The following is a 22,395-nucleotide window of genomic DNA, read 5'->3' as shown; positions in this document are numbered from 1 at the left end:
GTTAGTGGGGGTGGTGCATAGGTTTGTGCTGCATGATCTGGGAAATCCTACATTACAATAAGCAAGAAAGACTGGCAACTCTAGTGTACACTACCCAATCCTTAGTGACATGTAGAACCTCAGAATGTGGGGTATTATCCATCCTATACCCTCCAAAACAGTCTCCATAGCAACTGAGCTCCCATATAATCCAAGCAATCCAGCTCACCTCCATAGGCCTGAAAACAACAACATGTGCATCTATATCAATTGAATTTTGTTACTAAGCATGGGCTACAAATCATAAGAGAAACGTTCTCGACCTCTTGGTGTGCATACATAAGACTACGCCACTCTTTTATAGATGAATAACTAGCCACCTCTTTTTGTACTCACAACCGTAATGCACATTTTCCTCCTTTTATAAGCATGCATCAGAGGTGGAAACTTTGGTTTTGAATATAAAGAATTTGTAGGGGTTGGATCCAACATTGTACCAGACCAGTGGACTTAGGATGGTGCGATGGGACTTCCCTAGGGTGACCATATGAAAAGGAGGACAGGGCTCCTGTATCTTTAACAGTTGTATTGAAAAGGAAATTTCAGCAGGTGTCATTTGTATATATGGGGAACCTGGGGAAATTTCCTCTTCATCACAACAGTTAAAGTTGCAGGTGCCCTGCCCTCTTTTAAATCTGTCTAGTATAGCTCTTGCACCTTTAACAGTGGTGATGAAGAGGAGATTTCACCAGATGCTATATGCATACAAATGACACCTGCTGAAATTCCCTTTTCTATGCAACTATTAAAGATACAGGAGCCTGGTCCTCCTTTTCATATGGTCACCCTAACTTCCCTGTCTCCTCCTCTCCCATGCAGCCTCCTGTGTGTGTCTCAGATCTGCTCTAGAGGAGGAGCAATAGCAGCTGGCGACAATAGCGGTGAGGAAGTAGAGCCAGTGAGGGATAGTGCCCATTGAGGGTGTCTTGCCCAACGTCACTCGAAACTGCACTAGGCATTTAAAAGTTGCCCAATGTAAAGTCTCGCTTCTCACCCTTATTGGTACTACATGAGCACCTTTCCATAGCATTATCCTTGTGGCTTTGTGTTGTTGTCCAAATGTGCTGATTACTTGAGTGAATAAAACGCAAAATCTCAAGCAAGGAAGGGCCTCATACCAAGCAACCTCTCTGGCTATGCAAAAACATTCTCTGAAGGCTTTTGTACCACATTTTGAAGGGGCTTAATGGACTTGGATGATTTCTGGTGCCCAGGAATTACTGAATACACCCCACTTGGGTAGACACTAGAATCAATGTCCTGCCTGTATTTGTGTGTGTGGCAAGAAAGAAACACTTTGAATACAGAAAATGAAAGAGACGGGAGCTTGAGCTTTGCAGCTGGCTAGCATGAAGGAGTGAGTGGCGTGCTCTTTGCTTCTGAAGAACTGGTGCTGATTCAAAAGAGATGGAATAGCACTGTCCCGTGCTCAATTTTAAATGGATATTAACTTTGTATATTGTATGTCTTTATGGTTTTAAATTACTCTGAATTTTTTTTAATAGTCACTCAGCATTTACGGCTTCTCCTTTTCACCACCACCATTGTCTAGGCCAGAGCAAGAGGCAGGTGAACGAGCAGGTTGCCATGGTGAAGAAGAGGAGCATCTCCGGTGGGTTTCTGTCAGTAGGCCTCTGCTTGGGTGTAGGGCTTTGGCAAGTACTGAACCATGCCTGCCTTTGGCACTGGCACCGCCTGTAGCAGTCAGTAGAATCAGACTTGAAGAGAATGCTAGCGAAAGGTTTATTTAGATATATAAGCTTCATCCCACATACCTGTTTCCCTCGAATTATCCCCTACAGCGCTAAGCTGTTGGCATTGTTGTTGTTGCTAGCTAAATCACACCCCAGGCGGCAGCGCTCCTAAGATCCTTCGCATACCAGGAAATGGGTTTAAGGGGGGAAATGTAAAAAATCATTAAAAATCAATGGATGACCCAAACCGATTCAAATTTGGTATGCTTAAAGCTCTCCTTAATATCTATTACTGTGCCAATTTTGATGTCTTTAACTTTAAAACTTACACAGATGCAAGGATTTGTTTAATTTTTCTATAAACATATCAAATCTTGCCCCTGCGCCCCCAGTGGCTGCTTGGAAAACAACAAATGATTCGCTCCAAAAGTAGTACCAAAATAGTTCCGGTCTTTTGCCTTTGAAGCACAATTAAAGCAGGATGCTTGGGAGTACTTCACAGTCAAAGCAGATTATAAACTGGAAAACTTTGGAGTCCTTTGCACGCAGTTTGCAGTGATTGCACAGTATAACCTTGGTGTGATAAAGCTCAGTATCTCCTTTTCTAGTGCTTGTGCATCATTCAGGGTGGCTTACAAGATTTAAAACCAATCGTAAAATATCATATTCCATAAAGTGACAATATGAGAAACATGTTCAGCAGATAAAACAAACAACAAATAGAAAATTATCTACCTGGTAAGACAAAAGCCTAGTGAAAAAGGAAAGTTTTCATCATTTAGTGAAACATACGCCTTAGCTAGACCTAAGGTTTATCCCGGGGTCATCCCTGTTCATGTAAATGACACACAGGATATCCCGGGAGCAGGCAGGGATGACCCTGGGACGATCCTGGGATAAACCTTAGGTCTAGCTAAGGCCATAGCCAGTGAAGGAGCCACTGAGCATCTTGGGGTGGGTGGGGGAGTTCCATTATTTGAATGCGACCACAGAAAAGGGCCCAGACATCTCCTGGCCAAAAGAAAAACACCATTTGCTGGGGGTGGGGGTGGGGGACAACAGCACAGGAGGGTTATTGCCCTCAAATCCATCTTCTTGGCTTCATTGAGATATTTGGTTGGCCACTGCTGAAAAGAAGATGGACTAAATAGATCCAACAGAACTTCTCCTATGTTCATACAATCATTTCTTTGAGCAGTAATCATAGGCTGGTAAGAGGGCTCCTGAGTTTTTAAAAGATAACACAGTAGGGAAAAGCTTAATATAGCATGAGCACAACTTGGCAATATCAGAAGTAGCAGCTCTTGTTAAAGGCATAGAAACAGCCATCAAGGTCTGAAGGAGGAGGGGCTATCACTGTAGAACACCAGTTCAGTCCCTGACATCTCCAGGTCGAGTTGGAAAAGACACCTGTCTGAAACCCTGAAAATCGTTATGCTGGATGGTTCTTTGCTCCAGTTCACATCATTGACGGCTAGGGAGTGGGAAGAATGCATAGCGTGATGCTCTCACGTCGTATGTTGCATTATGTTAGATATTACCAGGAAGACAGGAGACAGTAAAAACTAGTCTAATGTCTACTTCCTCCCTCACATAGCTACAGATTTAGTATGGATTTCCTGTGCTGATGGGCTGTTCATACCTCTGGAAAGATTTTTCTTTTTTTCTTAGCGTTATAGGTAACGCTCTATAATTTACGTGGCATTTCACTAGTATTTTAGTATCTTTTAAAAACTGTCAGAAAAGCATTTTAGCACTAATGAAAACACGGATTTTAAAAATAAATAAGGTTATAAAATGGGCACCATCTAAAATGTTATAGTGAATGTGTGCTGAACTATGATAAGTCATTGTCTACCTTAAAACCACACCTCTTTAATAAAAGACTGTACAGTAGCATTAGGCACCCACACCTGTGGAGACTATTCTTTCATCCTTCTCAAAATGTTGGACTTTGCAGTAAGAAAAAAGACAAAAATACAGGGGAAACACAAGAAGATTACAAGTAGATAACAATGTCATGTGGACCCCCTGTAAAATGTGAGTGAACATGACATGGCCTAGTGTGGAAGCAGTCCAGGACAGGTGATTACCGTAATAGGGACTCACCTCCCAAGGAAGACAATGCATGACTGGTTAATTCCAGTTTAGTGCTCCTGAGCATAGAGGTCCAATGTAGATATCATCCTTAATAGCCACCAATAGAGAAATCCCTGGAATACAGGTCTAATTGCTCTTTAAAGATATCCAAGCTAGTGGCCATCCCCACATTTTGTCACATTTAAATTCCAGAAATGACTTACATGTTGTATGAGGAAATGACTTCCTTTACTTGTCCTCAATCTGCCACCAATTAAGATAACTCATATAGGCTAAAGGCACCAAAGAATGTTTGGCTCACAGTAAGTTATCCTGAATCTGCCCTTTCCTGGCATTTCTTGAAGATTTCCCTAATGAGGAATCATGCATCTATGTTCTCTGATGCAAAGAATGCATCACTACATTATGTGATGCATTTAATTGAATGCAATGGGTACCCTGATGTGCAACACATGTAAACTTCCTCCCTGTGAAAAGCTGAACGATGAATTAAATATACACACTTCTGCAAATGAGGGGTCCTGATTTTGAATTCATAGAAGGCAATCAGATATTCTCGTAACTCTGGAGTTAAACCTAATTCAATCTCGGTGATTAAGTAAAGAGCTAGAGTTGCAATCCAGTAGTGGGGCTTACTTCTGAGTAAACATCCTTGCATTGCATAGGTGTCTACAAAACAACATTGTTGAGGGGTTAATTAAAAAAAACCATTCAGAGATGTTTAAAAATTCCAAGTTTACCTGTAAAAACATGCATGCATCATGATATGATGGAATAGAGACTCACATATGGGAAAGAACTATTAGCAGATGAGTTATGTGGATATATATGGACAAGTGCAGCAAAACACAGGAATGTCTCACATTTTCGCCCATATACAAATTGATAGTGTAAATTCATGGTAAAGATTCTGGTGTGAGCTGGGCTACTGCCAACATGATTGACAGTGTCGGGTCTCACCTTTTTAATGGCTTTAACAGCTATGTGACAAGCAGAAATTCAGTATATGAAGGTTTCCAGTCATTGTAACTCCATGCTAGGGGAAAGCTGCACCCACTGAATTTCTGTCTGTCATGAGGTGATGTAATACATTTCTTCTGGAAAATATCCCCACAAGTGAGCAATCTCTTTAATTCCTCCATGTGGCAAAGCTGTTCTTCGTGGCTGTTTTCAGAAATGATTCTCATTTTCATTGTAATTCAGTGGTATTCCTTGAGTCAACGCCTGGGGCAAACTCATGATAAAGACGCTGGGGTTCAGCTGGAAATAGCCTTACACTGGGCCATGTCACTAGCTTTAAAATAGCTTAGTTATTTTTTGTTCAGCTAAAAACTTTTCTTTTTCCTAAAGCTTTTAAAACTTGATTTTGTTCTGACTTTATACTGTTAGTTTTACCCTACCCAGTGCCTGTTTACCCTACCCTGTGCCTGTTTGCTTTCTCTTCCCCTCCTTATTGTTTTATTATGGTTTTATTAGAATGTAAGCCTATGCGGCAGGGTCTTGCTATTTACTGTTTTACTCTGTACAGCACCATGTACATTGATGGTGCTATATAAATAAATAATAATAATAATAATAATAATAATAATAATAAAATAGATGGCAGTAGGCAAGTTTTTTTGCGTGAATAAAATGAGATGATATGGTATCCCATCTTATGACTATGGGGTAAAGCATCAGGATATAAGCAAATTAAGTTATGCAAATAAGCAATAGTCTTTGAAATATATTCTTTTAATACAGGGGTTGGCAACATATGGCCCTTCTAAAAAAAATGGGCCTACAACTCCCATAAATCCTTACCATTGGGTATGTTAACTAGGGCTGAAGGGAAACATCTGGAGGGCCACAAGTTTCCCACCAGCGGTTTAATAGCTTCAGAGAAAAATCAGGCAAAAATTCAACAAGTGAATTCTTCCTCTTCTCATTTCTGAGCCAACCAAAGCTGCAACTCAACCTGTGTTCAGAGGTCTTTCCACTCAAATAACTTCCCTATAATGAAACTCACTGGGCAAGTTCACATGTCACAATAAGCCACCTTGAGGGGAGGTTTTTGCAAATGTAACTTTAAAAAAAAACTTTCAGGAAGATTTGCGCAAATAAATAAAAATTAAATTTGCACAAAAGTCTCTGAAGGTGACAAAAATAATGTTAAATTTGTGCAAATCTTCCCAAAGTGGAAAAAAATGTTGCCGTCTGGGAGGCGATGAAGTGGAGGTGTAAATTGACTAATGCCATTTCAAGACGTAATAGAGATTTTTGCCACTCTTGCCAGGGGACCATCTCGCCTTTTTAAACAACCAACACTGAAGCAACTCTGCCACGTTTGGAAAACAAGTCACCCTAAACAACCCTACTACAAGCCATGGGTTCTGAGGGAGGCTTGTTTACAGAAAAAACCCAAGCCATATTGGAAAAGTTGTACCATGTTCCGACGTCTCTCTCTAAGCCACCCTGCAACACCCATGGTGACAGCCTGCAAGTCACCATCTCCCAGGCTAGCCCATCCCATAGGGCTATTGCCATCAGGATAAAATGAGATAACTATCTTGTAACCTGCTCTTTGAATCAAGCAGGAAAGAATTCTAAATTAATGAATGAATTAATATAAATGCTTTTTTTTATGCTTCAGTGCTTAGCTAGGGTGACCATACGGAAAGGAGGATAGGGCTTCTGTATCTTTAACAGGTGAGTAGAAAAGGGAATTTCAGCAGGTGTAGAATTCCCTCTTTATCACAACAGTTAAAGCTGCAGGAAACTTGCCCCCTTGACCAGATACGAAAGAGGGCAGGGCTCCTGCAGCTTTAACTGTTGTGATGAAGGGGGAATTTCACCAGGGGCTGCATGCATACAAATGACACCTGCTGAAATTCCCTTTCCTGTGCAGCTGTAAAAGATCCAGGAGCCCTGTCCTCCTTTCCATACAGTCACCCTAGCTTAGCTAGCATCGACCCCGAGCTAAATATGCTCGGTAGCAAAGAGTTTAGTGCTCACTCCCCAAACAAACAACAAATAAACTATTGGTCAAATCAGTAAAAAGAAAATCGAACTTGCCACCCCCTGGCGCTGTGTGTATTTATGGCCGAGGCTTCATGCAACACCAGATCCCCGTGGAATCCGCCCCGCGCTTTTCCTTCGGCCTTGTTGCTAACTTTTTCCAACTAACTTTAACATTTGGATGAGTCCAGGCGGCGCGAGAAAGTTGCTGGCTTCTTTCTGGGGGGCGGAGGGGCGCTAGGAGGCAGCGGCTGATGGTGGTTCTGGGAGGGTTGCCGGGAGGACAGAGGCGCTGGGCTTGGATGAGCAACAGAGGCTGCGGGAGGAAGGGCGGCTCGACGGGAGCGGCCTGGAATTAGGAAGGGGGTCCTCCTCCCCTCGCGACTGATCCCGGGCCCACTTTCCCCGCCTTGTGTTTCATCCGCTTGGGTTTTGCCTCCCGCCCGGTCACAAGAGAGAAGTCCCTTCTCGGGGACTATCTCGGGGACTTCTCGGGGTCTATCCACTCAGGCCGGCGCCAAGTTGCCCCAATGAGGCTGTGGGGTTTGCTGCTTGCAGGTGAGTCCCCCCTCAAGCCCCCATCTCTGCTCTATTCCCCTACCCGCCACGGGAAGGGGAGAAAGGGCCGCAGACGTGATGGCACCTGCCTGTCAGAAACGATGCCCACTTGGGAGGTAGGCAGCAATTCTCAGGGGCGGCTGTAGACAGGCGAAGAGGCTCAGAATAAACACCGCACGTGAAATGTGTGTGTGTGTGTGTGTGTGTGTGTGGTATGTCCCAGCATTGTAACTTCGGGTCCTTTTATTTCCTGGGGGTCAGGCCCCGATAGACAGACCCCTATGTCACATTGCCACTCTAGACCCTTCTTCAGAGCAAGGGGCTGCTGGCACCCAAAGCTCGAGGAAGACCCTTTCGGCCTCACACAGACAGACACCATGGTGGGGTGTCGACAGAGCTCTGCTGCCTTCTTGTGTGGTACTGGAGCAGGGGAATGTGACATCCAGCAAACCCCGGTACTTTGCATAACTTTGCCAGCCTGGTGCCCCCCCCCGCCCCAGATGTTTTAGAATTCAACTCCCATCAGCCCCTGTCAGCATGCCCAATGGTCAGGAATGCTGGGCGTTCTCATCCAAAACATTGGGGAAGGCTAGCATAGGGTTGGGTTCCCTGATTCCACCTTCACCTTCCAAAATGACATACATAGAACTTCTCCCAACCAGATCGGTGTGCTGGCTGGGGATGGTGGGAGTTGTAGTTCAACACATCTGGAGGGTACCAGGTTCAGGAAGGCTGATGATCTTCTTGATGGACTGTATCTTCTCCCATTCTCTTCCTCCTCCTCCTCCTCTTCATCTTTATTATTATTTCTAATCTTTCCAATAGCTAATGTTTTTACATGAATTACAAACAGTAATCCGTACAGAGTGCTTGTGGTAGATGATGATCTGGATTATATTGATTAAGATGTGTGTGAGAGAGAGGTGTTGGGATCCCCTCTTTGGATAAGGGCAGGTTTCCTATCTAACACTACGATTCTAAATGCTGGATGGATTAACATCTGCCCCATCCTAGAATGCCCCACCAGTTAAGAACATAAGTTTCAGGTTGCCACTTTTTATTATGGACAGAGTACTTTCCACAGTTGAATGCCAGGCAGAAAATCAACAGGTGCTGCTTTCCCCAGCAGCAAGAGGCAATGAGGGGGGGGGGGAAGCTGTGCCTGGTGATTTTCTACCTATCAAACCTACCTCCAGTTCTCTCAGATAAGCAGCTGAACCCTATATGGCTGCGCAGAGGAAACTCTCACTGACTAACAATAGGACATTCTCTGAGGAAACTGTGCATAATATGATTGTGCCTTAGGTGATGACTGCCAGGGAGCTTGCATTACACTGGTGTTGCTTGTATGGTCCCTCTGCTAACATGGAGCACTGCCTGATGCCTCATTCACAACATCTCTCTGTCTCTGTGTTTGCGTTCAAATACTGTATGTAAGAGAGATCCCCCTTTTTCTTTGTCTTGGCAGAGGTCTCAACATCTTAGAGGTAACGGGGGTCCCCGTTTCCTTTCATTCTTGAACTGGGCATTATCAGCAGCATGTACATAATCACACAATTTTTAAAATTTAATTTATTTGGAATGAGTGTTACTCTCTAGATTAATCCTCATAATCACTGACTCCTGCTTCACTTGCTATCTATTAAAAGAGTAGAAACCCCACTTGTGGGCACCACAAGAGTAAACTGACCCATGTTAGGTATCTGTTTTCAGAAGTACTTTAATAGGAGCTACTTGGCATGCCTTAGTCATCCGAACAATTAGGTCAGTTATGCGATAAATATCTTCCTATCCTTTCAGTTCATGCTAACTGGTGGGGTTAGGATCCTAATCTGTGCTTGCAAATATAAATCCAGGAGGTGGCTGTTATTCCAGTGGATTTAATCCAGAGTAAAACAATGTGTACAACTAGGTAAATTTAGACTGTGGACTTAATATAACTTCAGTTGTGAACCACACAACTAACATTTGTTAGAACTACAACAAAAATCAGGTCATCATGCAGTTTTGCATTTTAAACTCACTTAAATCATAGTACCATTATGACAACAAAAATAAAATTGAGGTGGCTTCTGCTGTACTGATGCCCTCATCACTTGCTTCTCTCTGGGTGGTCCTTTGGTGTGTGGGGGGGACTGGGTTCTAGGAATCTGGACTTTGGCCATACAATCCAGTCTTAGCCACACCACTGACAGTGTGGTGGTCTCTATGTTGTCTAAGCAATTTTCAATATCCATCCATCCCCCTTCATTTTGGGGAGCTAGGTCTCTCTGTGCCCCACTCCTCCTGCCTCTAGAGCAGTGGATCCCAAAGTGGGCGGTACTGCCCCCTTGGGGGCAGTGGGATTGCATAGGGGGGAGTTAAGAGGCAAGGGGGCGGCAGGGGGCACTAAGAGGCAAAGAGGTGGCAGGGGAGTGCTCGAAGTGGTATTTTCCGAGAAGCGCCTCTCCAGAAGGTCTTAAAACCCAGGGACATTTTTATGGGAGAAGGTAGTTTGGTCCCAAGCCATATAGGGGAAGAATCCACACATGTATTAATACCATTTAAGAAGAATCCTTTTAACGGTGAATTGAAATGTTTCAAAAGCACCAAAACGCTAATGAAGAGACATACCCTGCTTGGTGTGCCCCGCCACGCTGGCTGCAAAACAGAGGCGTTCGCTCTCTTTCCCCTCCCTCCCTTGGCAAGCCTGCGGCGGGTGCTTCGGATTTTGAATAAATAGTCAATTAATTGTTACTGTTTTGAATTTTATTGTTATTATCTTCCTTAGTGGGTCATTGAAAACTGCTATTCTGAATAATGATTTTTATAGTGTAGGGTAGGGGGCACTGGGCATGAGTTTGTGGAACCAAGGGGGCGGTTACCTGAAAAAGTTTGGGAACTACTGCTCTAGAGTGATGTGGAAGCATGGCCTATGTATCCACCGCCGCCCCCGATTCCCAACCAACCTTAGTGCTGAGAAAGCTGCACACCCAACCCCACCAGTAGAAGTCTTTGTCCTGGACTTGCTTTGAAGCTCTGGCTCCAGGGGATTTGAGGCTCAGGGAGCTGGCAGGGTGCCTGGGAGCAGCCGGCAATGCACAGGGGGATGGGTGGGGTGGGGGGACAGGAAGGATCCCACACCTGCTGTAGGAGTCAGCAGCTGTAGGAATCCCAGCTGCAAGGATACAGTGCAGAATGCGCCGGCGGAAGAAGGAATGGCCTTTGGCATCCTCTTCACAGCCACAGTGTCCTCTCCACATTTCCCTTGCCAGTCTGTAGCAGGGGTGAGAGAAGGCCTGGGCATCCAGAGGGACCCAAATGCGCCCGAGCTGTGATCGCTGCGTGGTGCAGTGATTTCTGTCACCTCCCTTCGACAGGCCCTCCCCGATGGTCGTGTTTTCTGAAACTCAGCCATCCTTCACAACTCAGCCCCCTGCCCCCACATCCCTGGCCCAGGGCCAGCCTGCCTGGCCGAACAACAGAGCCAATCCCTGGCAGGGTTATTTCTGGCAGCGTTGCAGCTTCCGCTCCCAGGCCCCATGGAGGGGAGGGGAGCGCGAGGCCAGCAGAGGCCAGAGGAGACATGTCATCCTCCAGCCCCACCCTTGCATGAGCAATAGAAACAGGTGGAATTGTGTCTGAGCGGGGGTGGGGTGGGGTGGGTGTCTGAGGAAAGGAAGCCCAGCTCTGTGTGAGAGAAGCCCAGGAGCCTCTGACGCCAGTCCTGTGGTTATCTATCTGTGCTGGGTGGGAAACGCTGAGCCGCCTGGTCCTAGGTGCGTGGCCAGATTCAAACAGCAAAAATCCATGCTGCTATATCGGGCTTCTTTAGCCTGCATAGTGTTTGCAGTAAGCATCATGTTTTTATCCTCAGAATAACCCCATGAAATTGGTCACTATGATTCCCATTTTATAGATAGAAAACTGAATGACTTGCTCAAGGCCACACCGTGCCTGGGTTCGCACAATCGCCGCAGTCTACCACGGGTTATTTAAGCCAAGGTAGGTTACAGCGTGTGCTGGACGACTTCTGAATATTCATGTGTTGTCCAAACCCATCGAGGGTGGGTTGATGGCCTGGTTAACAAAGCACCCAGAACTTATGGAATGTTTCGGCATTATGGGTGGTTTGCAGGTGGTTTGTCAACCGGGCCAACAACCCATCCTCACTGGGTTTGGAACACAACGAGCCTGAGTTGTGGCTTGAATGTTCAAATGGCCGCTCACATTACTAAAAGCCATAATGGGCTGCTTGATCATGCCCAGTGACCTGTTTTTTCCGATAGCCTGTTGTAGGATTATTTGAGGGTTGTTTTTCCTTCAAACAGACCATGATGCCCCGGTTTGGATGACACAAAAAGTGATGCCCTAGCAGGTAATTAGGGAAACCATTACCCAGAGGACCTTCTCTTTTGCCGCTCCCAGACTGTGGAATGGCCTGCCGGAGAGATTCGTCAACTTAACGGTCTTCCAGAATTTAAGAAAGCCATAAAGACTGATCTCTTCCCAGTAGGCCTACCCAGTTGAATTTTAAGATGCCTTTTAATAATGTATTAGTTTTATATGTTTTTAATCAATTATATGTATTTTATGGTGTTTTGTATTTTTGTTGTACCCTGCCTCAATCCAGAGGGAGAGGCGGGTAAGAAATTTATTATTATTATTATTATTATTATTATTATTATTATTATTATTATTTGGTGGCTGGCACATGTCACCACTTAAAACAAGCTTATTTAATTGTGTGAACTGGCCCAATGAGTCCCTTGGCGGAGATGGCTTGGGTTCTGACTACTATGTCATAGGAACATAGAAAGCTGCCTTACATTGAGTCAGACCATTGGCTCATCTAGCTCAGTGTTGTCGACACTGACTGGCAGCAATGGCTGTCCTGGGTTTCAGGAAGGATTCCTTCCTAGCCCTACCTGGAGATACTGGGGATTGAACCTGGGACCTTCTGCATGCAGAACAGGTGTTCTAGCATTGGGCTACAGCCCCCCCCCCCAATGATTTATCACTTTTCCTTTAGAAAACTCATAAACATTGGGAGAAAATAATTGGGAGCTATAAATCCAAGTAATAAAGAAAATAAAAATAAACCAAAGAACAAAAATGAAATTTGTGTGTCAAAGAAACCCAGATTCTCCATTCCCAACCAATTATGCTGCACAGCAATAAAATACAAATTTGGTAATTTTGCACAGGCGTGTATGCTTTGTTCTGAACCAAATAGTGTTGGTGTCAGTGGATTTTCTTTGGAGGGGGAAGAAAAAGCGGAGTGGTGGTATGTAGCAACTTATGTGAGTGGGAAGGGAATAGGTGTATGTGAATAAAGGAACTTGTCTGGCCGCCAAGTGGAAGGAGTAAGGGCCAGGGAATGCACAAGAGTATTTTGTTTGCCAATCGCTGCCCATATATTGTCAAGAAAAAATAAGTCATTCAAAGCAGCAGATCAGATGGAAATACCCATAAACTGCTCTTATAGGATTGCCTATTGTCCAAAAAAAGAAAAGGAATCGATCGGATATACTTTTATATAAACTGTTTCCTCAGGAATCTGGGGGGGGAAATCATCAAAATCTTAAAACGAATGCTTTGATGACAGCATGCTATTTAATTTGGGTGTTGTCCAGATAAATTTAACATTTTTTAAAGTTCTGTTGGTTTCAGTGGCAAAGCTGGGCACACTTGCCTGGAAGTAAATCCCATTAAATTCAGCAGTGCTTACTTGAGAGTAAACATGTGTAGGATTGGGTGGTAAATCTCTCATTGCTGGCTGGGGAATGCTTGGAGTTGCAGTTGCAGGGCTTTTTTCTGTTTAAATATGTGTAGGATTGTGCCCTTAAAAGTGCTTAGCTATGGCTGGACTGTGCCTTTTATTTCTCATTCATCTGCTTCCCCCCCCCCTCCCCCGAAGCTATCTCATGATGTCTGGAACCTTGCTTTTAAAAACAGATAAAAGCTCAAATTGACAGCCTACGTTCGTTCCCTATATACTCCTAATTATTGGTGGTCACTTATGACCTCAGATGCTGCTGTTTAGAAGTCTTAGCAGAATAACCATGTGGACTTTGCCTGTCTTCCCTCTTCTTTTCCCTGGCTGTTAAATCCTCTACCATGTACTGTAGTCCAGCTTGGGGCCTGACTTGCTCTTGAAGAAGCTGAAAACTCCCCTCATACCTTTCTATTCCTGGAACTTATAGACTTTGTCTTGAGCAAACAAAAACATTGTTCAGTGGACTCTCATTCCCTGCCCATAATGTAGGCCTAAACTAGGATGGACCCAGCCACAGTCTTCCTTGCTGTGTAGCCTCTATTTCTTCCTTGACCTTCCTTGTCTCTACAGTGCTGGGGGGAGCAATGTGCCAAGAGCCAGAGCCCCCCCATGGGTGTTCCCAAGGCAGCTGCTACCCAGCCACGGGAGATCTGCTGGTAGGCCGGGCCGATCGGCTCTCCACCACCTCCACCTGTGGCCTGCAACGTCCCCAGCCCTACTGTATTGTCAGCCATTTGCAGGTGAGTGTTCCATAGCAAAGGTAGGTGGGCGTAGTGGCTGGTGTGTGTCAGGATAGGGCCTGCCTCCAATAAGAAAAAACTGGGCACTCGGCCCATATATTCCTGCTTGGGGAAGAGGGTGAGATGATTGCCCCAACTACAGTGGAATGGAGTAGGTGGCACAGGGTATGGAGATTCAGAGGTAATGGAAATGAGCGGCATTTGGGGTTTGCCATTGTGCAAGGCATTTTCCAGTGCCAATGCCATTCCGTGTGTCACAGAGTATGAATGCAATGTGCATTGTTGATGAGAATTCATAGTATTTCATAGGAGAGCTATTCCTATTATTATTATTTCTATACTGTCCCATATCCAAAGCTCTCTGGGTGGTTTACCACGATAAAAAACATAAACGATATGAAAAATTTAAAAACATAAGCCCCGCCCCCCACAACAGACAGTATAAACAGAGACAACATACATCTAAAAGCAACTAAAAGCCAGTGTGGTATAGTGGCTAGAGTGTCGGACTGGGAGTCGAGAGATCCTGGGTTCTAGTCCCCACTCGGCCGTGGAAACCCACAGGGTGACTTTGGGCCAATCACAGACTCTCAGCCCAACCCATCTCACAGGGTTGTTGTTGTGAGGATAAAATGGAGAGGAGGAGGAGAAGGATTATGTATGCTGCCTTGGGTTCCTTGCAGGAAAAGAGGAGGGATATAAATGCAATAATAAATAAACTTTGAGCAATCAGCCAGACTCAGAAACAAATCCTGGACCAATTAAAACTCATCACATGCTGCTAAATACCCAGGAAAAAAGGATGATTATATAGCAATTTCAGTATAATAATCTGTATATGCGGACTGTAAGTGATTATTTATTTATTTAAAACATTTATATCCCGCCCTATATCAATAAGATCTCAGGGCGGCATACAGATAAAAGCATGCAGTATAAAACAGTAAATATACACAGCTAAAAACAAATTAAACCCTAAACTAAGTTAAAACAATATATAATTTATTTATTTTTATTTTATTTATTTAAGGATTTTTATGCCGCCATTCAGCCAAAAAAGGCTCTCATGGCGGCTTACAAAAGTATGTCTTGACAGTTTAAAAGCAGTAAAACTATTAAAACAGTTAAAACAATGTGTAATTGATTGATTAGTAATTGATGTGATTAGTTCTATGTGTGTTATGAGATAAGAGTAATAGAAAGCGTTCTTAGCAATGGAGCAAAGCTGTCCCAAGTAGGAAGCAGAAAGCTGCTTAGCGGGGATACCTTCCTCTAGGTCAGTGGTTCCCAAAGTGGGCGGTACCGCCCCCTTGGGGGCGGTGGGATTTCATAGGGGGGCGCTAAACGGCAAAGGGGCGGCAGGGAGGCGCTCGAGGTGGTCTTTTCCAAGAAGCGCCTCTCCAGAAGGTCTTAAAACCCAGGGACATTTTTATGGGAGAAGTTAGTTTGGTCCCAAGCCATATAGAGGAAGAATCCACACATGTATTAATACCGTTTACGAAGAGTCCTTTTAATGGTGAATTGAAATGTTTCAAAAGCACCAAAACGCTAATGAAGAGACACATACCCTGCTTGGTGTGCCCCGCCACGCTGGCTGCAAATCAGAGGCGCTCCCCTCCCTCCCTTGGCAAGCCTGCGGCGGGTGCTTTGGATTTTGAATAAATAGTCAATTAATTGTTACTGTTTTGAATTTTATTGTTATTATCGTCCTTAGTGGGTTGTTGAAAACCGCTATTCTGAATAATGATTTTATAGTGTAGGGTAGGGGGCACTGGGCATGAGTTTGTGGAACCAAGGGGGCGGTTACCTGAAAAAGTTTGGGAACCACTGATCTAGGTGTTACTGGTGTTGTTAATGGTAAACCTGTTACATTGGAGAAATAGGAGGAGGAGTATGACCAGGTCCGAAACTTAGGATGAGGTCATCCAAATATGAGTTAGAAAAGATAAGTGTTTGATGTGATTGCCCAGAGAGATCCTAAGGGAACAAGAAGCCCACCAAACATGATTATCTAAGCTCTGCAAACCATGCTTCCCGATAGGTAACTATAAGATCTTAATGATGACTGCTTTGTTGTTTGAGAGGAAAAGAACTTTAATTTTACTAAGAAATATGCTCGCTACGATTCCTATTATACTTCTAAGCATCTTAATTGCATTGTATGTGGTCATATGTTTTGCTTTTTTTATCGTTGCAAAGTTTTGTTATTTTCTAATTTTGTTCAAGCAATAAATATATATTTTGTGGTACCAGTTGTGTTATTTGCTTTGAGAGGGATTTTAGGGACCAGATTATTTCTTGAAGCTCAAAACACTCAGTGGGGATTCATACATCTGTTGCTAAGCGGATTCTATCCAAATAGCTTCAGTTTTCTCTCTTGGTCAAGAGAGTTGTAGACATACTTGTTCAAAGAAGAGAAATGGGTTAGTCAGAAGGAGCGGGAAACGGTTGCCTATCTTACATGCTTAAAGCCCAGGTTCTGTTGAACAACCTTTGGAATGTTGTTGGGTTAACTGCTAGGTTGTTTAGCCTCTAAACAACTCTGCAGTCTGGGTTCGGACAACACGCTAATCAACCTAGGACAGAGCTGCCCATGGGTTGCTGAATAAAAGCAGAAGCGGTGGGTGAACTGGAGGCAGTGCATCTGCTCTCTTCTGCTCACCCCCCCCCATAGCTTATGGGTTGTTAAACCCATGGACTGTCTTGTTGTGCAAACCAGCCCAATGTGTGCAGGTAATTGCTTACTTTTGCAAAATGGGTTCTGTTTTTTGCTAGCCATGGCAGAAGAACTAAGACCAGGGATACTCCATTTCAAATCCCTACTCAGCCCTTAAGCTCCCTCACTCTCTCTTGGCCCAATTTATCCCCACAGGTCTGTTGTGTGGGGTGGGGATCATGTGCACCACCCTGAACTTCTTGGAGGAAGGGCTGGATAGAAATATTGTAAATAATAAAACCATAAATAACAAGGAACTTCACAAAGTGTTTACATACACTTAAGCACTGATAAATGGAGTTCCTGCTCACCAGCTTCTGAGATTTCACCATCACACCTGCTCAGAGCTTATCTCTGCAGCCGCAATGGCTAAAACCTTGTGTGTGTGTGTCTGTGCGTGTAAGTAGTGAAAACTGAGTTTCTGATGCTGAGTTCTGCACGGATTCCTTGCATGTGGAGCGCAATCATGTGGAGCATACACAGCTCAGCACGTGGGTGACTCTGTCTCTTTAACAGGATGAGAAAAAGTGCTTTTCGTGTGACTCCCGTCGGCCCTATGAGCCCGTGTCAAACCCTAAGAGCCACCGCATTGAGAATGTGATCACCGCCTTTGCACGCTATCGCAAGAAGGCCTGGTGGCAGTCAGAGAATGGTAAGAAATGGAAGTCTCATCCTGACTAGGCTGACGTTTCACTTTTACACTGTGCGCAAGGAGCTGTACAACCCAACCCAACCCAACAACAACCCCAGAACAGAAATTGCTTTCTTTAAGGTGTTCTTTAATTGCATTTGGAAGTGCTGTTAGCTGCTGCAGCTCCTGACAGAGATCTGGCAGTTGTTAGGGGGCACCTTCCATGCTCTGTATCCTGGCACCCACAGTCATAAGCTGTTCATATGGATTGAAATGGGATTTGGTTACTTTAGCTCAGAGGTGCAGAAGCTCAGGCCCAGGGGCCAAATCTAGCCCTCCTGGGGATCCCAATCGGCCAATCCTGATTTTCCCCAAACACCAATCATTTCATAGAAGAATAGGCCTAATCTACACCAAACAGGATATTGCACTATGAAAGCAGTATATAGAAGGCAGGAGCCACACCAAGCAGGATATAGCACTATGGAAGCGGTATGTGGTCTGTGTCAGTGGGCCCCAGCAGTTGTCAGTGCACTTCAGTACCTCTATAAAGCAGTAGTGTGACTCCTGCCTTTTATGTTCCGCTTTCATAGAGCAATATCCTGCTTGGTGTAGATTAGGCCATAGAACAGTAGAGTTGGAAGGGGCCTATAAGACCATCGAACCCAATCCTCAGCTCAATGTCGGAATCCTCCTTAAAGCATCCCTGACAGACGGCTGTCCGGCTGCCTCTTGAATGCAGCTGGTTCCCCAGCTTCTGCACAGTTACTTTCCCCATTCTAAAAGGTTGAGATGCCTCTTCAAAGGCTTAGGTAAAATATTTGGGGTTTTTGGCCCCACCCCATTTACCTTTGGCCCTGCCCACCCCCAGAACATGCCCCTCGAGAGCTTTTCTGAAATAGAATTCAGCCTTTGGGCTAAAATGATTGAGCACCCCCTGCTTTAGCTGGTCCCAGAATTTGCTATAAAACAGTAGCTGTGGCCTCCTGTACAAAGGAACAGCAAACAAAGGAGGGGGTCTGTTTTCACGGGGCTGGGTTGGCGCCGCCTCCCACCTCAACCCCTCACTTTCCCTCTCTTGGGGCGGCATTGGGCAATCCCAATGCCAAGGAGAGAGCGTGGCAAATCCCTCATCTGCTCCTTCGGGGAGAAATCACATCGTCCGTCCGCAGGACTCATGACTGTGTGTGTGTGTTTTGTGTCCTCCCATGCTCGGGGGTACATGTTGCCCTATGGCAAGCCTGTCGCACACAGCTGGGTGAACTCGCCATGCCCTTCATACGTGGGCAGGAAGCCTGTGCAGAGTGTGCTCTTTGTTCAAGACATGGCCTGGCCGGAGCAGCCGAGCAGAGGGTGCCCCCAGAGTCCCGTTGCTTTCCTTTCTCTCCCACGCAGAGGAAATGCTGAATCATACCCAACCGAGTCCCTTCTTTTCCTGGACCTTCGCCAGGCCAGGGAGGGGGGGACACACACCACTGCTTCTCACAGGAACTCAGTGCTGGCAACTGGTCTCTGGCAGCCGGACCGTCCATCCCAACATCCCAGGACACCACCTGCACATGCACAGTTATGGCCCCCATCATAAAATCTAACGCTCCGTTCATTAGCTTTCAGTTCTCCACATGGGTTCACCTGGAGCTGCTGGCACATTTACGTCCACACAATTCTGCCTACTAGAATCCCTTCTTCCTTCGAGAAGCATGCAGTGACGATGTCTTTCCACCAAGTCAGCTTTAAAAGAGCAGCAATATGTAGCTGGTTAAACACAAAGCAACATCTTGCTTATACATTGTTATTATTACATTTATATCCCGCTGGAGGGGCACATGATCCTCCTCTTCTCCATTTTATCATCACAACAACCCTGTGAGGTAGGTTAGGCTCAATGAGTGACTGGCCCGTAATCACTCAATGAGCTTCATGGCCTAGTGGGGTCTAGAACCCGGATCTCTCAAGCCCCAGTCCAACACTCTAACCATTACACCACACTGATTCTCCACATGCTACAATATTTTACCAAACTTAATAAAATGTCCTGTTTAAGGGTAACCTAGTACTACCTTTACCACCGACCCTTTAAAACATGTCTAAAAAGAGGCTTTTACATTGGCCCCTTATGACCAAGCGGCCTTTTAAACACAGACATGTGCACCTTCAGACATGCAACCTAGAGGCTGCCTATATGCTTTGAAAGACCCATTGTGGCTGCGTGGTGCTGCTGCATGAGTTTTACAGCACAGCAGCCACCTTGCAGCCATCATAGGGCTTTCCCGCAAAACTGCAAATTAAAAAAGTCAGGGACTTACCATGACTTTTTCACTGGAGTGAGGCAAGTACGGCACATCCACCATCTAACCTCTCTCCAGCATTGCGATGGAGGCATTCCTGGGCAGATGACAACCCCCATGATTTTTTTAGTGCGGGTGGGATCACACAACACAACAACCCACATTTCAGCAACCACTCCTTGGTTCTATGACAACCCACACTCAATGTCGTGTTTCTCAGAAAACTTCTGCTTTCAATGGGAGGCAAATGACGAGGCTTGCTAAGTAATCCACAAAGCTTTTGTTAGGCAATAAATGTCTCTTCTACCTGAAGAGAGTCTAATCTCTTGGAAACTTCCCCTTAGGCAAAACTATGCAAACTAAGCAAGACAATTGTCCGCTCAAGAAGCATAGGAAGCCACTTCCCAAACGCCTGTAACTTCAGAGAGCCTGGTGCAGAAGCAGGTTCTGGCGCAATCCTAGTCAGACTCACTTTCTCATGCCTTCCTTACGCTCCGTGCGTTTGAGCTTCCGGCGGACCGTAGCATCAGCTAGCTTGTCGGGACGCTCTTCTCCGGAAGAAAGCTCTCTTCCCACTGAGTCTGTAGGATTTGGCCTTGAGGAGATAAGCTCTGGAGAGGGCTGACTCCCAGCTGGGGTATCGCCCATGAGAGCTTCCTCCCCCACTGGTACAGGCAGGCTGGTGTCTGGCGCCACCTCCTCTATTTCCGAATCTGATTCTGATTGATTACCTGTAACACCTTCTCCCAAAACAGGGGCAGTAGGGTTAGACATGACACTCAACATTTAACTGTGGTTTATTGTGTTGTCTGAACCTAGCCACTGTCTTCAGGAAACCTTTTCCATATTGTCTTTTGTCAGGGCCAGCTCCAGGTATGAAAGGCTCTCTGGTATTGTGGAGCCCTGGTGGGTTTGCCTGGTGGCAGCAACAGCAGCAGGCAGCAGTGCGCCAATTGCCTGCGGGAGCTGCCATTTTGATTTCCTACAATGGCGCCAACATAGTGTTTCTCTGTGTCATTGTTGGCAAGTAAAATGGTGGCTACCAGGCTCAGCTGGCTGGAGCACAGGTGGTGGTGGGAGTCAAAGAGGGCCCAGGGGACATGTCACCAATGAGTTTTGCCAGAGTGGTGGAGCCCTGCCAGCTGCCTGAGCATATCACATAAGAATAAAAAGAGGGGGATGCATTTGGGGACCCTCAGATTGTAGGGCCCTGGACCTGTGCCCAGTGTTCCAGCCCTAAAACAGCCCCACTGCTTCAATACAGTCTGAAAACCACTTTCCTACTGAACAGTGTTTCCTCCAGTATTCCTCATACACACCCCTCTCTGTCTGTCTGTCTGTCTGTCTCCAGGTGTGGAGCAGGTCAGCATCCGCCTGGACCTGGAGGCCGAGTTCCACTTCACTCACCTCATCATGACTTTCAAGGTATGTCCCGTTAGGTGGGTGTCTTCTCCAGGCTTCCTTCATTGTTGGGAAGCACGAGTCAGCTTCTGTTTTTGTGCTTCTGCCACAGTATGGATTTCCTCCCAGGGGGAGGCACCATAGCTTAGCGGTCTTGAACACATCTTGCAGGCAGAAGGTCCCGGGTTCTGTCCCTAGCCTCTTCAGCTAAATGGATTGGGTAGCAGATGTTGGGGAAAACCTTCTCAGCCTGAGACCCTGGAGAGCTCCTGGCAGGCAGACCCCGGCAGGCATCACCGGCATAGGTGTGCGCAAGGGGTGTGCTGGATGCGCCCAGGCACACCCTAATGTCTCAAGCAATAAGTGCCGAATGGAGTGGGGGGCATTGAGTAGGGATCTAGAGGGGGGATACAGACATAGCGGGAACAGCCCTCCAACTGCCCTGCCACCTCACTGAAGAACTGCTGCCTCAAGAGAGCACCATTGCTCCTGGCAGCAGGCGCAAAAAGGAATCGCTCTGCTGGGAGCCTTTCTGTCAGGAGAAGGGCATCAGTGTCTACAGTGTTTAATAAATGAATGAATAAAATTAGTGTCCTTTATGAATGAGTATTCAATCAATTTTTGCCTATAAAAAGAAAAGCCCCTGGTGCACACCCTAATGAAATGTGCTGTGCACACCTATGATCACTGGGCTAGATGGGCCACTGTTCTGACTGCCCCATCACATCTAGTTCAAATGTGTGGCTCCCGTCGCTTCCTGAAAACAGGAAGTAATTAGCCCCATTCAGTCCAGTAGGAGAGAGCAGCAACCGGACTTTATCTGGGTTTTTTTTGCTGCGCAACAAAAGCCAGAAGTGGTGGAAGACGCGCGAGAGGCAGACGACCTCATGTGAGTAATCCGTGAGTGCCTAGTAACGAGCGTGCAGTAAAACGCTCGTTGGATGGAGCTTTCAGCATCAGGCAGCTTTCTGCATTCACGCCAGAGAAAAACCACTCCCCTTCTTGGTGCCAAACTAGATGTGATGTTTATCATACAGTTTGATTTTCCCCTTGCGCGGCCAGTTGTGTGTGTTGTCTTAAAGAGAGGGCCAGTGCCAGGGATGAGCCGGATCAGGACCATGGCGTGGCAGTGGAGGGCCTTGCTCTCTTTGCCCCTGCCTCCGCCCTGATTGGAATCCGCCCTTCCCACATGCCCCTGCTCCCCAGTATTGGGAGGAAAGTTCTGTTCGGGACCATGGCAGGGCAAAATCAGCCTCACCAGGCTCTGAGTGCACAGCACCTGCGATGCGAGGTACCTGTCTTGACTGACCGCTTGGTACTTGTCTCTGCATGCAGCCTCCTTTTTTCAGACATGGGCCATTTCTACACTAGCCCGAAAATGCGGGCTGGTCACGGCTGAGTCCCTGTGCGTCCAAATGACGCACAGGGACTCCCTGGAGGAAAGAGGGACGAGAACGGGTTTTCCCAGGGATA

General features: G+C 45.8%; 2 protein-coding genes across 2 annotated transcripts in view; both read left to right on the top strand.

Annotated features, from left to right (window-relative positions):
• The window catches only part of LOC134395909 (laminin subunit beta-1-like), a 75,150-nt gene that overhangs the window by 48,484 nt on the left and 4,271 nt on the right, over positions 1-22,395 (top strand). The gene's annotated exons all lie outside the window — the stretch shown is intronic.
• Positions 7,333-22,395, top strand: part of LAMB2 (laminin subunit beta 2) — a 66,288-nt gene continuing 51,225 nt past the window's right edge. Inside the window, exons 1-4 of the mRNA XM_063122146.1 lie at positions 7,333-7,388; positions 13,717-13,886; positions 17,119-17,254; positions 20,873-20,946. Of these exons, the coding sequence (XP_062978216.1) occupies positions 7,361-7,388; positions 13,717-13,886; positions 17,119-17,254; positions 20,873-20,946 (408 nt within the window). The 5' untranslated portion in view covers positions 7,333-7,360. The remainder of the gene's footprint in view (positions 7,389-13,716; positions 13,887-17,118; positions 17,255-20,872; positions 20,947-22,395) is intronic.

This window comes from Elgaria multicarinata, chromosome 3 (assembly GCF_023053635.1).
Source record: "Elgaria multicarinata webbii isolate HBS135686 ecotype San Diego chromosome 3, rElgMul1.1.pri, whole genome shotgun sequence".
In the NCBI taxonomy this organism is placed as follows: domain Eukaryota; kingdom Metazoa; phylum Chordata; class Lepidosauria; order Squamata; family Anguidae; genus Elgaria; species Elgaria multicarinata.
The sequence above is the reverse complement of the archived record's forward strand: the minus strand, read 5'-3'. Positions and strand labels throughout refer to the sequence as shown.